The 16474-nt window shown below is 40.8% G+C and overlaps 1 protein-coding gene across 1 annotated transcript in view; it reads right to left on the bottom strand.

The window, feature by feature from the left end:
- AMFR (autocrine motility factor receptor) overlaps window positions 1-16474 on the bottom strand; it is a 28400-nt gene that overhangs the window by 6664 nt on the left and 5262 nt on the right. The window contains exons 4-12 of the mRNA XM_079315780.1: window positions 15904-16056; window positions 12603-12643; window positions 10821-10953; window positions 10170-10303; window positions 8391-8501; window positions 5330-5520; window positions 3613-3716; window positions 1534-1668; window positions 813-896 (exon numbers count right to left, since the gene is read on the bottom strand). Of these exons, the coding sequence (XP_079171906.1) occupies window positions 813-896; window positions 1534-1668; window positions 3613-3716; window positions 5330-5520; window positions 8391-8501; window positions 10170-10303; window positions 10821-10953; window positions 12603-12643; window positions 15904-16056 (1086 nt within the window). The remainder of the gene's footprint in view (window positions 1-812; window positions 897-1533; window positions 1669-3612; window positions 3717-5329; window positions 5521-8390; window positions 8502-10169; window positions 10304-10820; window positions 10954-12602; window positions 12644-15903; window positions 16057-16474) is intronic.

Raw genomic sequence — 16474 nt, 5'->3', positions numbered from 1 at the left:
CAAACCAAAGGGTCTTTTGTCTTGTAACCTGCTAACAAGGGAACTGCCACAGTTGAATTCCAGGTAGTAACAGGTTGATTATTCAGGTCACTAAAAGCTGCAGAGAAACACACCTCACAGATTCATTCAGCCAGCAGAAAGGGAGATTTATAAAACAGAAACCCTCAGGATGTCACTATTACAGTCAGGGAAAACAAAAGTGAAATGAGATCTTACTCTACTCACAGGGTAATTTTTTTTCCCTGCCACACTTTAGCTAGCACATGCTGTTCAGTAAAGATCTTAGCAAAGAACAGTAAAACCCATTATTGTGCTTTGTATATAGAAGGGCTGTTATCTCTTGGTCTGGTTCATATCTTGCTTCATTCCCACCAAAGCTCCCCATGTCCTAAAGTGCTTCCTCCAGAACAAAAGAATTCCTTATACTCAGAAAAGAAATACTCCTCCTTTTAATGGAAGTGTTTGGAGATGTACAGAATGGGAATGAGAAGAGAAAGGGGAAGAGCAAAGCACCCTGCTCTTCATATTCCATAGACAGGCATGGACAGACCAGACATGAAAAGAGACATGATGGTCTTCTGTTCTTTGTACCATTTGAGAGCACTTTCCCTCAAGGAAGAAAAAGAAAAGCAGACAGATAATCCTCTACAGGGGCACTATATTAATATCTGATTTATCTGCCTGACTGTGTTAGCTCTGATGTGAAATGCAAGGAAGGGCTGCCACCAACCTGACCTGGTACAGAACCAAAGGCACCTACCAGTCCATGCAGTTTCTAATTGTGCTTTTTGCCCATTTTCATGCCAATTTACCTGTGTGACAGTTCCAGTATCCTCCTGATCAGTACTGTGCCTTTCCACAGAGTTGTTCAATGCAGGCCTAATGCTATCTGCACGCTGAAATGCAAACATCACAGGTTTAATACAGTGTGGGGAACAGCAAAACACCCCTAGTTCTTTGAACACATTCAAACTCTGCCTGCTGCAATGTCAGGCGTTGTGTTCAATTTAGAAACAGATAAGTAAGCAATAAACAGAATGCTCTGTGTTGAGGGAGAATTCTCTCTGCTTCCCCACACGCAGACTCCAGATAACAGTGCTATCTGATGTGCACAGAACCAGAATTCAATATTCTTATTAACAGAAACACTGTCCCCAGACTGCTTTACTGAAATCTGCTGGCACTAATTAAGAACGAGGAATCATTTTGCCGACTTTCTTTGCAAAAAATCTTCCTAAGTGGCACAATTCAATTATCTGTCAGCAGAGCAATCAACTGGAAATGTTCTAAAAGCTCTGCACAAAGAGACCGGGAAGAGCTGCTTTAACTGAGCAAATATTTGTCTCTTGTCTAGCTAGGATATTTTCAATATATTTTTGGTACATAACTGAATACACTGCATTTACAGAGATTTAAACAAAAGGAAAACAAGATTCACCAGTGCTTTAACTTGCTTCATTCCCCTCACTCATTATGAAGAGGCTCAGTGTTATAATAAGAAAGTAATTTTAGAAGCAGAGTCTTATGACTCACCTGTGTGGGGAAAGGCACCTGGATGCGCCCTTCCAGGATGTTGTCAGTGGTGATCTCCACAGAACGAGTTAGCTGCAGATCCTGCAGAACTAAATGATAAGGAACCTGAGGGAACATCTCCTGAATCTGATGGGCCTGGAGAAAGCAATACAGTCAGTATCAGCAGTAAATAGAAGTTAGTTGATAAGTATCTCAACAGAAGGAGATTAAAAGTATTACTAGCTCAAAATGCTGCTTATGATATGCAAACCCACAGACAGAAAGAAAAGAGAAAGAAATCCCATTCTGGCTTTGACTTACAGGGCAATGTGCTGCCTCCACTGAAGCCAACACCAAAACTGCAGCTCCTAGGGAGACACCACATGGCCCTGAACAGTGCCTGTAGATGCACAAAGGTTTCAAAAGCTTCCCCACCCTCTTCTAATGACAGCCTTTTAAATAAAGATTTATACAAAGCTCATGGGTGACCCAAAGTTAGATCAATGCTGGGAAGAAAAAAACAATTTTTCTTTTTGCCATATTGGTTCCAAAATAGTACTGATAAAGACAAGTGGAGTAAGTTTTAATAACCCACTCCTTCCAGCTACCCTCCCTACAAACCAGTTTAATAGGGTCTGAAAATTCAAGTAAATTAAACTGAGTTGTCAGGGAACTGTTATTATTGAATTTCAAGTTAGTTAAATATTATCCAAATTAAATAAGTAAAGGTAAGAGGGAAAACAAAAAATACTATTTTAGAGTCCAACAACTAGATTTCCTTTAATATTAAACATCTATTTTCACTAATGCCCAAAGTCATGGGGGGCAGAGAGGAATGAGAACAGCAATAAGAAAAGAAAGATGGAAGGAGTTGTGAGAACAAAGCAAAAAACCAACTGACAGTGAGTTCCAACACAAGCAACTACTGCAAACCTAACCCTCCCTTGTACTAACCTGTGACCAAAACAACTGATTTAGCATTTCAGCCTCTGGCTTTCCCCTCAAAATACTTCTCTAGGTTTTTATTCAGTAACACATAGGAGAACATCACTTATTTTCTATTAGAAATGTGTAACACCTTAATTTGCTAACCTTTAGCCAGTTCTCCATTAAAGCAGACATTTTAATATAAATTGCCATTGTACTTTTGATAGCACACAATCCAAAAACACCATTACTCATCCTTAACAAAAGCCCATTTGTGTCACTGTGTCCAGTAAAAGGAAAATTAAACTGACCTCAGATGCAGAGTTCCTGCACATTTAACTAATAAATCATCTGCCAAGATCTTACTGCTCCCTCCCTGCCTCAAACACCCTAAAAATAGTGACCTTACCCTGCTGATGTTTAAACAGAACTATAGGCTATGGAAAAGACATAATATTCAGAAAATACCATCACTTTCATGAGACACCTCACTGAGCATTTATTACCATGGTATAGAACACAGTAGCTTGAAGAACTCAGAGGAAACAGCACTTCTCTAAAAAAATTAAGTATTTCATAAGGCCACATCCTTTTGTTTTTGTACTACATTAGAGTTTTTATGGGTGAATTCAACAAATATGGAATTTCATCCTCTACACTTCTATCATCATCATGGATCAGCAAAAGCTGAGGGTGCTAGAGAGCCCACCTCACACTGATAAGACACTGAAATTGCTATCTTGAATTTGAGTGCTATTAAAAAATTTTAAAAACCCCAAAAGCTATAGAATGGTTTGATCAGTTACTATTTGACCAACAGCTAAATTCTCTGGTTACAGACTCACATCCTTTGGTGCTGCAAGTTGTCATGTAGTACTGAAAAAGAGCTAAAGAATTTGCACTAAGCAAGCTGAGAAAAAGTCTACCCATCTACCCAGGAAGTACATGTCATTCTTCTTCCTCATTCACTTACCTCCAGACCTGTTCTTTTATGCTGGTGCATTTGAAACCAAATATAGCCCTAACTTCATTGAAGTAAAGCTTCTCTCACTCAAAACAGCTTTCATCTAGTGTCTAACCACTGTTTTCCCTTCCTGCTGCTTTATGTTCTCCATTTTCATGTAACCCTTTCCCCTACACAGCACAAACAGGAAGGCTGAGGTGCAGTCTTACCATAACATTGAGCTGGGAGTTGCTGGCTTGTGCAATTCCGAGGATGTTGGTGGTGTGCATCACTTCCACAGAAAAACTGGGCAGCCAGCTGGCAATGCGGGAGCCTGGGAGAAAGAAACCACCAAGAAAGTCAAGACAGAGCAGGAGAATCTCACCAGGCCAAGTATTTCTTATATGTATTTAACATAAATCTTCATATTCCACAAGGTAAGTGCAGGGAGTTCTGCAGTGCAATCTATCCCTAAGGTCTCCCAGTCATGGAGATGGCTAGACACACTGCCATAGTGATTTAACAATCTGGGGGCTGGAAAATTATCAAGGAAGTAGCACATCCATGTTTTGTTTCTTTAATTATCCTATTAAAGTGAAAATTAAAATAATCCAGAGTCAAATTCAGTTCTGGAATATATGAATAAATCCAGCAATTTTACAAAAACAGGACAGCTTCTAAGCAATCTGAATCTAAGCCCAAAATGGGTCATTACTGAGAAATACTACTTCAAAGGGACACAGAGTAACTGAACAAAGTGACTGCTGCAATTGTGTGCTTCAGCTCAACAGAGTAGGGTACATGGGTGGCTCCCTCCTCCTTCTGTGCTGCCACTTAAATAAACACAGGCTATGCCACTTCTCCTTCCATCTCCATGGTAATTCTGCAGGTCTCCAAGTCACTGGAGAGCACTGGGGAAGACAGCCATCAAAAACACAGTGTGTTTCTAAATATAAATGTCCTTTGGAGACCTAAAGCACCCCAGCAGTGAAGCCATGCAGAAGCTATCAGCCAGTCTCCATGTACCTAGAAATTGTCTGACCCTTCTCTGCCCATTATTCTCCCCCCACAATTTCCAAAGATTTCAAAACAAGCACAGATGAGGAACAGGTCACTGTGTAAGTTTGCAGCATCTCAACTGCTTCATGGAAGGTCAACAAGGGCCAAGCTCAAAGCTGACTATTTGCAGTACTGAAATTATCTGAGAAACACCAAGACTGCCATCAAAATCTGAGAAACTCTTTAAGACCAGCACACACCAATACCAAAACTCTAAAAAAATCTGGAAGACAAATGACATAAATTCATTTTTCAAAACAAGTTGTCTCCATACACAGAACTTATTGTGGTCTGGAATCACATCTGCTTTGAGAGTACTTACAACACACTACTAGAAAAATCCAAAAATTTTAAACTGTTGTGGCTACATGATTCCTTCTGAGACTAATCTTCTGCACCTAACCAAGCACTGCAAGTGTTATGTGAACTGAGTAGCAAATGGACTTTTGACAACCACACATTAACTAGGGGATAGGGGAAAGACTGACTTTTAGACTGCCCCAGAGAGCTTTTTTTTTCCCTCTTTGACTGTTATTGATTAACCACCACATGGTAACAAAAAAAGACACAGGAATTTCCCATTCTGCTTGTCAACATGACAGACAATTAATAAATGGCAGGAATTGAAGCTGCTGACCACAACTAATCCAAGAAAAGGGAGCACTTGTACAAAATCTTTCAAGAAATCTCCACAGTTCTGGGAAACCTCAGAGATGCATCTGAGCTCTTGCAAAAAAACCCATCAGAAACACAGTAGTGTTTGACAAACACAAGCAGAGCATGGTTTGAGTTTCAGCTGAAGCACAGAGAGAATTCCCTTCTACAGAAGGCTGCTCCCCTTTTGTTTACTTAGGCATCAGCAGCAAATGTCAAATGTGCTCAGCTCACCGTCGAAGTGGAAGAAGTGATTGTGCTGGTTCAGGCGTGGTCTGCCTTCTGCTGCTGCCACAGGGACCAGGTTCTCATCCAGATTCTCCCTTTGGTGATCCTCCCTCACCTGATGGCTGTCAGTGATATTAAGAGACATTCTGCAGGTGGGGCAAGATGTGTCTTGTTCCAGCCAGGACCGCAGGCACGAGCTGACAGGAAAACAGTAACACTGTGGTGAGCTTGCAGTGTTTTTCCAAGAGATCACTATCACCAGTACATCAAGCAGCTGCAGCATATTCTGTACACAACATCAAACAACACATGGACTGCTCAGAGATACCCTGAATGAGCTCCTGATGACTCTGGCATAGGTTTCCTATCTCTTTCAAATGAAAATACTCAAGTGTTCACTTTCTATAAACATGCATGTAGATTTATCACAAGCTTAAACCACTCTCCAAGCTTGCTGTCCTTCTAGCTCAGAACAAGTAAGTTTTGCCTGAAGGGAAAAGAAACCAGTTCTTTTCTCTCACCATTCCCAAGTGAAAAAGGTAAAAACCAACTGGACACATAGTTAATGTATCCTGACACATTTCCATAGCAGTTCTGCCTGTGATGAGGCAATAGTACCTCCAGTGTTTTCAAATAGCTTTTCAAAATACCAATACCCAAACCACAGAAGTCAGTACCACTCTAGGAACTCTCTAAACAGATATATTAATACTAACAATTCTGTGCCATTACAATCCTTCCTTAATTCTGAAAGTTTCTGCCCTGCAGAAAGTGGGAAGTGTTTGAAATGCAGCTTGAAACACTCAAAGCAGTGCATGCTTTTTGATTCATGCTGATATGACCCACTTGCAGTATTTGTTCAAATTAAACCTAATTTTCAGTGTGGAAAAACTTAATTTCACAGGGCTGAACACTTCTCAATATTATAACACATACTTCACATTTGCAGGGTGGGTTTTTTCCCAGAAGTTCTTGAAACACTTTAGAAAGGTAAAGACATCCAAAAAGATCAAATAAACTTGTTCCCAAAATTGTGTATTTGTAAACAAAATGAAGGCACAGATCACAGATTTGGGTTGACAGAGTAAGGGAAAAGCTCTAACTGCAGGACTAGAGTGAAGTCAAGGATACAGGCATTCTATCCAGTTCCTGAAACTTTTGACAAAGTGCTTTCCATCATATTGCAATGGAGACATACACAGTGATGGGTTTCCCAAAAACAACCAAAGCACTACAGTAAAAATCTGCCACTTTTCACTCCCTTGGTCACCAGCAGAACCAGCATGCTGGCACTGGCAGTGCTGTCCAAAATCACCTCCCTGACCACAGGAAAACCACCCTGCCCACAGCAAACTCAAACCTCTGCTGGAGCTGTACTCCAAAGATCACCTGGGAAACACCAGGAGTTTCCCAAGCTGCCACCATGCTGCTGCTCCTCAACAGTTCAGCAGCCAAGATGCTGGAATGGGCACAGCCTTGTGTCAGCTGCACCAGCACCAGGCCCAAAAAGCCAGCTGTGGTCACACCCATTTTGTGCCATACAGGCAGAAGGGCTTGCTCACCCACAGCACCTCAGCAGGAGGAGGGCAAACAGCAGGTCAAGGCTGGAAACCTTTCAGAGCAACAATTCCTGAAAATGCCTGCTTCCTAGAAGGTAAAGGAGAGGATTTCAACATGCCTAAAAGATTCAGACACCAACTGGCATTAAATTGCCTTAATATTTGGGCACAAGGTTGATCTCCGCAGCATAAATCTTCCCTGCCACCTTCTCCTACCCTCCAAATAACTGGTGGGGAAAAAAAACCCTTTTAATTGAGAATGGACACAGTGTTCAGCCTGTTGACAAAATCACCAGGCTTTTATGAGGAGAGAAACCACTCTCAGGTTGTAAATAGGTTATTAGTTACATCTGGTTTTATATGCAAGCTATCCACTGTAACATGTTCCCTCCCTAAAAGCTCCAAGGAGTGTAACTTGCTTCTGAACTGTCATTGCTCCAGAAAAAAATACAAAAGGATCCTTTTAAACAGAGAAAATGTCTTTCTGAAGAGAAGACCCTGGGCTTCTCAAGTGCTCAGCAGGTGATTAAATATTAACATGATTCAGTAGCACTGGAAAAGGAGTTTCTGCTATGGAGGCACATTATCTCATTAGAGACTTCTTGGAACACAGATAAATATTTATGGCAAGGTTTGTCATAAATAACAACAAATTAGCACACAGATTACAACCTCTGGTTTGACAGTTACCAGAAAAGCAAAAAGCTATTTACAGAAAGTAATACCACAGGGACAATTTAACTGACCTGCATATTCATCACACTCCAGAAATGCCTGCTTCAATCCCTGTTTCTCATTTCATATTTAAGCACAGGCATGCACTCACTGCTACAAGAGATCCAAGGGAAGTCACATCCAGCTCAGCACACTATGTCCACAAGCATCTGCTACTATTCACTACTGAATGAGTATAAGAAGCAGTTTATAGAGAGGCTCTTTGGCCAGAAGTCTCCCAGTTCTAACTACCAGCTGCTCAGGGACCATTTCTGCTGATTTGGTTAAACCCTTTTACAGCCCTGTTGGACTCATTGCCCCTTGAAACCACAGATTCAGACCTGGCCTCCACAACTGTCCTGGGGGACTCACCACCATGTGAGGATGCACTATATAAAAATACTCCCTGTTCTCTCCTAAAAGCTGATACCTGTAAAGTATTTAAGGATCCAGCTCAAATTTTTCTTCTTCACCTGGAAATCAACACAACCTCCACAAACAAATCTACCAATCTGTGTTTGAGAACCTCAGCACTAGTTACCCACTAGCTGACAAGGTGCACACTCTTAATTTGGAGGAAAAGAAGTGCACCAGGTAGAACAACTCAAACATGAAAATAACTGGAGTGAAAAAGATTGTACTTTGTTATCAGAAGCAGACCAAGATGACCCAGGCAGCAATCACCCAACAGCTCTGCTGGTAGTTTGTTACTTGTCATCCCACTGTGAATTTCAGCCATGCCCACCTATCCCTCCCCTTTCAGCTGGGTGCAGCCTCTCCAGCCTGACACCTACTTGTGGAAGAGGTGGCCACAAGGGAGTTTGCGTGCTGATTGCATGGAGTCCCAGCAAATGGCACAGTCATCATTGTTCACTGCCAGCTCCTCTGGTGTTGCAACTGCAAACCTATGAACAAGAAACAGGAAGAGACAGAGGGAATGACTACACAAGCTCAGCATGGCCTCTCTAGAGAATCCAGCATGAGAAAACCTTACTCTCCATGTTAACTTTTCATTCTGCAAACAGATTTGTTATTTTTTTAATTTGTTTTTTTTCAGACTGCACTGCAAAGGAACACACACACTGATACCTTTTGCAGACAGTTTTTTTTTTTGCACATCTCCTCATATATCCTAATTGCAAAAAGCTTTGACTCAGTACCTTCCAAGAGACAATTATATGATCATTTTGTTGAAATCCTTAAATTATAATCTGTATAGATTTGGTTTATGTCATTTTTCTAAATGAGTTTTAATAGCTGTACCCATTAAGCTATCTCTTTGGGATCATAAGCTTTTATGGTGACTAATTTTGGCCTCAGATTTTGCCTTTCCCATTTGTCTTTTCTCCCTTGTTTTTTTAAGCTACAGTGCCACATAAGCAGTTACTACACAGTATCCATATACACAACAATATAGAAATGAGTAGTGTAGCAACATTCCACAGCACTGCTGGTGTGGAATATACCTGAAGAACAAGCACATAAAGGCAGCTGCCAATAGCAGCTTCAGAAGGAAGTTAGAATGTGGTTCTTCCAGCACAATCAGAATGACCAAAACACATCAGGTCATTCAAACAAGTCTGTGACACATGCAACTCAAACAGCTTTGTGAGCAGCTCAAAGGGGTTCAGTGGCTGCATCTTACTGGAAAGAAACAATGCATTGTGGATGAACTTTATTATGAAGCACTTAAAGTGACATCACAGCCATTAAATGACTTCTCAAAAAAAAAAAAAAAAAGAAAAAAAAAAAAGCCTTAGGAATTTCTAGACAAGCCAGTCTTCTCCACCTGGACTACAGCAGCAGGAATCAGAATTAATTAAATTCACAGAGGCCCAAAATTAAAACAGTACAGTGAAGTACAGAAAGAGTAAAACTCCCCATGGCTCTTAAAAGTTTTAAGAGCATAGCTGAATTTTGAAAATATTGGGTCAGAAATGCAATACTATCTGTTATAATACCAGGTTTTAGCAGGCCTCCCAATTTTTCCATGTTACCTCACTACAAGGGAATGGACTAAAGTACCGCCAAGGTGGTCTCAGCTCCTCTTTAGGTAGAGTTTTAGAGCTGGCTTCAGGTTTAGTAAATACACAGGTAAAGTTAGGTAGGTTTTAATTAATATTTTGATTTCATTTCAGTCAATAAGTTAATAGTATGGCCTAATGGAATTAAAAGCATAGATTTCTATCACAGCCAAAACCAGTATTTGACAGCTAAAACAGGCAGAGCTCTTCAGAGCTTCTGTCATTCCACTAAGGTAGTATGCAAAAGAACACAGAGGAAATACTGGACAAGGGAGTTCACTTTTTGCCACTTTATACATTACCAGTAATACTGCCATTATACAAGTCAGTCCTACACATCTGTTACAACCAGAGTCTCCCCAATAACAAACAAAATGAGTGAAAACACACTCTAAGCGTAGTAATTTAAGGGTCAGGCTTGCAACATTGCATCTGTCCAGCTTACATCAGGCCACTGTGTATCAAAGGAACACAAAAGAATCCCAGCTGCTTTCTCAGGATCCTCTCTACTAGATCTACACGGAGACTGCAGAGTGAGTGAGGGCTCACCTGGCTTCCATGTTCCCAACCACACGCAGGTAGTTTTTGTGCCGCCGAATTCGCCGCTGCACCTCGTGGAACAGGTAGCGCAGCTGCATGAAGATCACCAGGCTGGCCATGGACAGCCAGATATTGCCAAACAGCTTGGGGACAGCAACAGAGCAGAGGTCAGAAACAAGCACCAGGAGGAACAAAGAAATTGAGGAACCAGCCTGAAGAATTTCTCTTTTGTTGGGTCCATTCAGACCAAGCACGTGTGTTCAAAGGTACTACCACTCATTACCTCTTCACACACAACTTTGGCAGCACAGCATTTACAATGAGGGCAAACTGAGCATCCCCTTAGCATCCCCTGCTGCCAACGAAAATAATTCAGTCTGATATTACTCAATAAAAAAAGCTAATTAAACACCTACCAAACAGATGATTACATACAATTGTTAATACTCCTTAACAAAGTTATTTGTGATTACTTCAACTGCACAGGCAGAAAGAATAACAGAATGCCCCATCTATATTTTCATCGCTATATAAGTAACTTCTCTATACTAACTGGTTTCTAAAATAAGCAAAGTAAAAAAAGATAAAAAATATGTATACCCAATACCCTTTGTTTTAAAGCCAGTCAATTTGTTCAGCATTATGTCCAGTATTTCATACCAGCATATGAATATGATGCATCAAGTCCAGGGAAAGCAAGGTTAGCTCCATGACAAAATCTGTGTAGTAGACATAAGTGCCTTTGCCCTCCCACGTTCCTTCATGGTTGAGATCCCAGAGATGAACTACATATCTGCAAGAGTGAGGAAAGTAACATTATTCTCTTTTTTTTTGTTACATAGCATCTCTGTAATTCAAATTATTTTGTCCATTTTTCAAAAAACTTCTGGACATGGATTCTTTGCCCTTCTGAGGCTCTGTGCCCACAGTCTGTGATCACTAAAGGGGGACTTCTTAAAATGCTACTGGTTTCAAATAGCAACATGTTAAAAAAGCAAAAAGCAGTCAGTGTGAGTTAAGCATTGACACTACAGACACTGCCAGCTGATAGACAAGATGCAGCATTTACTAAAAACTACTCCCTGTACTGAAAGTCAGTCTCAGGATTATAGTAACTACATATTTTTCAGCACGTGAAGTGTTTCTTAGGTGAGTCATTAGAGCTCAGTGTCAGACCTGAAATGCTGACAGTGACCTACACAAAGAGGCTCCTGTGTTACACACCAGGTACCCATGCACGTGGCATTTTCAAATCAAACCTTCAAGAGACCAAGGCCTTAAAACAAACCCTGTACAATGACATTAAGTAGCATCTATCAGTCTCATCCAGCAGCACACATCCACTTTAATCCATGCCTCAAGCTATCACCACTCACTAAAGCTATCCATGCATTTCAACCCCCATCTCTAAAAAGCACTCCTAAAATGCATTTCTGTCTGAAAAAATAATTCTTTAAATGCTTCTACATGTATTTAATCCTTTGTACTATCCAACATATCTACCAACTGTTTATGTTCTTGTAACTACTTAAACACCAGTACAATCTTTTATTCAAATAAAGGCTTCAGGATAAGACACGAACATTACTCAAAGGAAAAAAAAAAAAAAAAAAAAAAAGAAAATTCAATTGTAAAAACCTGTTCTTAAAACCAGCACAGGCTAAAGCTAACCACCTTTGCTCATCTCACAGAATCTTGTAATGGTTTGGGTTTGAAGGAATCTTGAAGAACATCTCTTTCCAATCCCTCTGGCTGCCTCATGCAATCAGGCCATGACCACTTCCAGGATGGGGCATCCACAGCTTCTCTGGGCAACCACTCACTGTGCCAGTGACTCACCAATCCCACAGAGAAGACTTTTCTCCTAGTATCTAATTTAACCCTGTCTTCAGTCAGTTTGAAGTCATTTCCTCACACCATGCCCTTTTCCAAAGTCCCTCTCCAGCTCTCTTGGTGCCCTTTAGGTACTGGAAGGGGCTCTAAGGTTTCACCAGAGCCTTCTCTTCTCCAGACTGAACAACCCCAGCTCTCAGCCTGTCTCCACAGCAGGTGCTCCATTCCTCTGAAAATCTCTAAGGACTCTTCTAGACTCACTCCAGCAGCTCCACATCCTTCCCATGCTGGGGGCCTCAGAGCTGGATGCAGCATCCAGTGGAGTGTCAGCAGAACAGAGCAGAGGAGCAGAACCCCCTCCCTTGACCTGCTGCCCACACTGTGGGGATGCAGAGCAGGATGTGGTTGAGCTCCCTGAGCTGCAAGCACACATTACTGGGCTATGCCAAGCTTCTCATCCACCAACACCCCAAGTCTCTCCTCAGGGCTGCTCTCAATCTCCAAACATGCATTTGCACCTCAATGAGGTAATTACATGCAGCTCTTACACCAACATGCTGTATGCACCACCATCCTAAACACCCATCCTATAAAACACAAACTGCTTACCGTAAAATCACATGAGCAGTTCTGACTGTCACCAGCAGAGACTGCAAAAGAGGAAGAAAATACACCATGCATGTTAACAACATTCTGGCAGGGACAGTGGCTCAGATGCAGGACCTCAAGAGGTAAAATACAAAATGCATTTATTGCAACTTAACAAGTTCCTGTGAACCAATGGTCACTATGTGCACAATATACCTGAGACAATCATGAAGCTTATAAATAAATATGGAAGAAATTGTTCCCAAAAACACAATGCTTTTAAAGCAGCCACTAGTGTTACTGCTGTTTAGTGTCACTTTTTCCCAACTATACAGGACATATTAACTTTTTCAATTATTATCACTCAGCAAGTGTTGAGACCACAATCCCACAAATTACTTCTCCTCATCCCACTTTAAAAACAAAACAAACAAGCAAACAAACAAAAACACCTGGAAGAACTGAATCATAACAGAAATTTGAGGAAAATAATTTCAAATAATTCCCCCCCGCTTTGTAAAGATGTAAATGCTGCTAAAATGACTTCTCTCTTTAATCATACTTACATTTCTAGGCTAAGTACAGAGAAAAAAAACTGAGTATATCAGAAAGTGTAAGACCTGAAGTGTAAAAACAAGTCACCAAAAAGGTAACTACATTTCCATAGGCTCCATCACCTCTCTATAATCCATCAAGCACACAGTGTTCCATCTCTTCATTCTATCCTCACAGTAAAAACCACCAGAAATGCTTCCTCCAGAGACTGCCCACATCACCCTGTAGTTAGCAGGGGCCAAGTGACACTGAGATGCAGGGGATTTACAATGAGCATCTGAAACCACTTCTGTGGAACTGGTCTGATGGCATGCCTTCAGCATAAGTACTGCAAACAACACAGGAGAACTATCAAAACCACTAACTTCCCAAAGTAGCAATAAGCTGGTTAGTTTGAATAATTATTTCCCACTGTCAAAAGCATTCTTAAAGTGCTTCTATGCATATTTAACCCTTTTCAACACCCAACATATCTGCCAACTGTTTACTAGCTGGCTTTAGAAAATAACATGCAAAGACAGACAGACTGGACACTGCTTGCTATGCTATAAATCTTGAACACCATATATTAAGGCAAAAAAGATTAATATTTACTCAAAAATACAGGCAAGTCCCTACTCAGCTTTCTCTGGGCATTTGCACATTTCACATCTACCCTCTGCAGCAAAAAAAAAAATGCTGGCAAGCGACAGAGAACAAGGGGAAGTTACCTAAAACACAAGAAAAACATTGCCATACTGAAAACCCTGAGCTAAATCAATGTTTGCAGAAGAGAGATTAATAGCTTAATGTAACTTAATGTAATTTATTCACATTAATGGAATACACTTGGCACGGTCCCTCTCAAGGAGCATCACACAAGCCATCACAAGAAAAACATTTCAGTCTGAAAGATTTATTGTTTTTTACTAAGAGTTTGGAGTCTGCTATGAGGTGTCACTGCCAGTACCCAGACAGAAAGAAACCCAAATATTTTATTCCACTCATATGAGTGCTGGGTATTAAAATCAAGCAAATTACTCATAGTTGCCCAATCCATACAGGGAATACTTAAAATGTTCAAAAGTGGCAAGATATTATACAATCTCCTATGAGAAAAAAAATAGACTAGAATTCTTTTGCTTAGAAGAAAGGCAGCAAAGGAACAGGCAAAAGGATGATAAAATCACAAATTCTATGAAAAAGATTAAACAGGGAATGATTCTTTGCTTGTTTTCACCATAAATGTATTTGATAATAGCTAAGGACATTATTCTCTGCCCATGGCAGGGGGGTTGGAACTAGATGATCTTTAAGATCCCTTCCAACCCAAATCATTCTGTGATTATCAAACACAAGAGTCAGAAGAACTCAAAGAGCTCTTTCATGTACTCAAAGCCAAGTAAATGCAGAATTTGTTGCCTTTGGATATTACACAGGCTCACATACAAACAAGTCCAATGAATGGTCAGACAACTTTCCAGTGCACATCTGGGACTATCAAACCCAAAGGGTTTGTGCAGCCCTCAGCTCAGCAATGTTCTCAAAAAACACTGGCTGCAAGCAAAGCTAGGAGACCCTTCCTTCTGCATTCCCCACCAAGTTCCTCACTGCCCACCAGCACAGCAGGGGATCCAAGGCTTGACTGGACACCCCACACTTCCACTGACTGAGCCATTCCTTCCTTAATCAGCACACAGAACAGCTCTCACTAAAATCAACAACTGGGCTCCATGCTGCAAGCCCAAACACTCACACTACCACACAGCACAGCACTGAGGAGACAACACAGGCACCACAACACCCCCTGATTAACCTACCCCAAGCTGGTGCAATGCTGATAATCCCTCTGCCAAGCCAAGATAAGAGACATGACACCAACAAGACCCCACCTTTTAGAGACACTCTTAAATCATCAATACCCTTCCACTGTTTAATTAAAAATCTGGTCTTGCATATTCTTGTACTCATAGAAAAATAAAGTGATGTACTGAATAATTGAATTGTGGTGTGATAAGCATCATATTCTACTATCAGATGTTTTCCTTCCTGCTCCCTAACTCCAAGTATGAATTCAAGATATGAGAAGAAAAACAAATTGTATATGTTATTTGTAAGCTGAACTAATGGTGTGCTAACACAACATACTTGTGTTTGTTTGGATTTGATCTCCTTTGTTTAAGATTATCACTTCCTCAGGCAGAGTGGCAGGCAACAACCCACCACAACTCAAAAACATACTGAAGCTCACTCCACAAACATACTGATGTTTAGCCCACAGTGCAAAGTGTTCAGGAGTGCACAAAAATGCCCTGCTCATCTCAGCTGAGACACAACTCGTTACACAAACATAAGCAAATCCCATGACTATGCCTTAAGGAAAAGAAGTCTCACTCCTTTTGTAAAGAAATGAAACAGAAAATACAACCTCAATAAAGAGGCTGAAGTGCACATTACATGTTCATTCACAGTGTCTCTCAAGTGCTGTTTCACCTCATGCTCATGAAGCACAATCTCTACTTTTTTTAAGCAGTCATTTGATTTCAGCAGTATCTGCAAGTCTATCCTCTCATTCTCTTCTTCAGACTAAGATTTTTTTCAGGGCTAAAAGCTAAAGAGAGAAAGCATGCCAATTCAGCAACATCTGGAAAACAGGGGATGATTTGTTTGTGTCTTCCAAGTTTCTTTTTCACAGGAATTAAAAGCAAATCCATGGTGTACCAGGATACCCCCAAGTGAGGGGTGAAAGGCAAAGCAGAAACCACAACACACGTGAAGAAAGTCTCACCTCTGCTGCCATGAAAGCCAATGTGTGCATGCCATGGGTGTAGCCAACAACTCCACAGACAACTGCTAATCCACAGCAGGACAGAAGCATGGCTATGAGCAGGGCCAGCACTCTGACGTGGCTGCTCATGGGTGTGGTAGGAGAAAAGGAAAGCTGAAACACAAGTACATCAATACATGACATGTTTAAAGGACTACTTCATCCACCCTGCCTTCTACTGTGACCTGTCACTATTGTCACCAAACAATAAACACCTCATTCAGGAAAATCTTTTGCTTTCTAGCATAAAACAAACTTCACAATGCAATGTAGTAATAAATTATAAAGAATAAAGCTAAACCCACACACTATCCCAAAGTCTCATTCATGTTACTGCCATTTACAGTCACATTTTAACAGTCAGTTACAATTTTTTATTTACAATTATTATCATTACTTAAGCTGTTTAAATCACCTGTGCAAGAAAACCAGAGACACAGTCGTTTCTGCACCAAATCCACAGTATCTGTTTAGGATTAATATGCATTTTTCAGAGACACCCAACCTAACAAATTGTCTTCAAGCAATGTTT

This window comes from Erithacus rubecula (genome assembly GCF_903797595.1).
Source record: "Erithacus rubecula genome assembly, chromosome: 12".
Lineage (NCBI taxonomy): Eukaryota > Metazoa > Chordata > Aves > Passeriformes > Muscicapidae > Erithacus > Erithacus rubecula.
The sequence above is the reverse complement of the archived record's forward strand: the minus strand, read 5'-3'. Positions and strand labels throughout refer to the sequence as shown.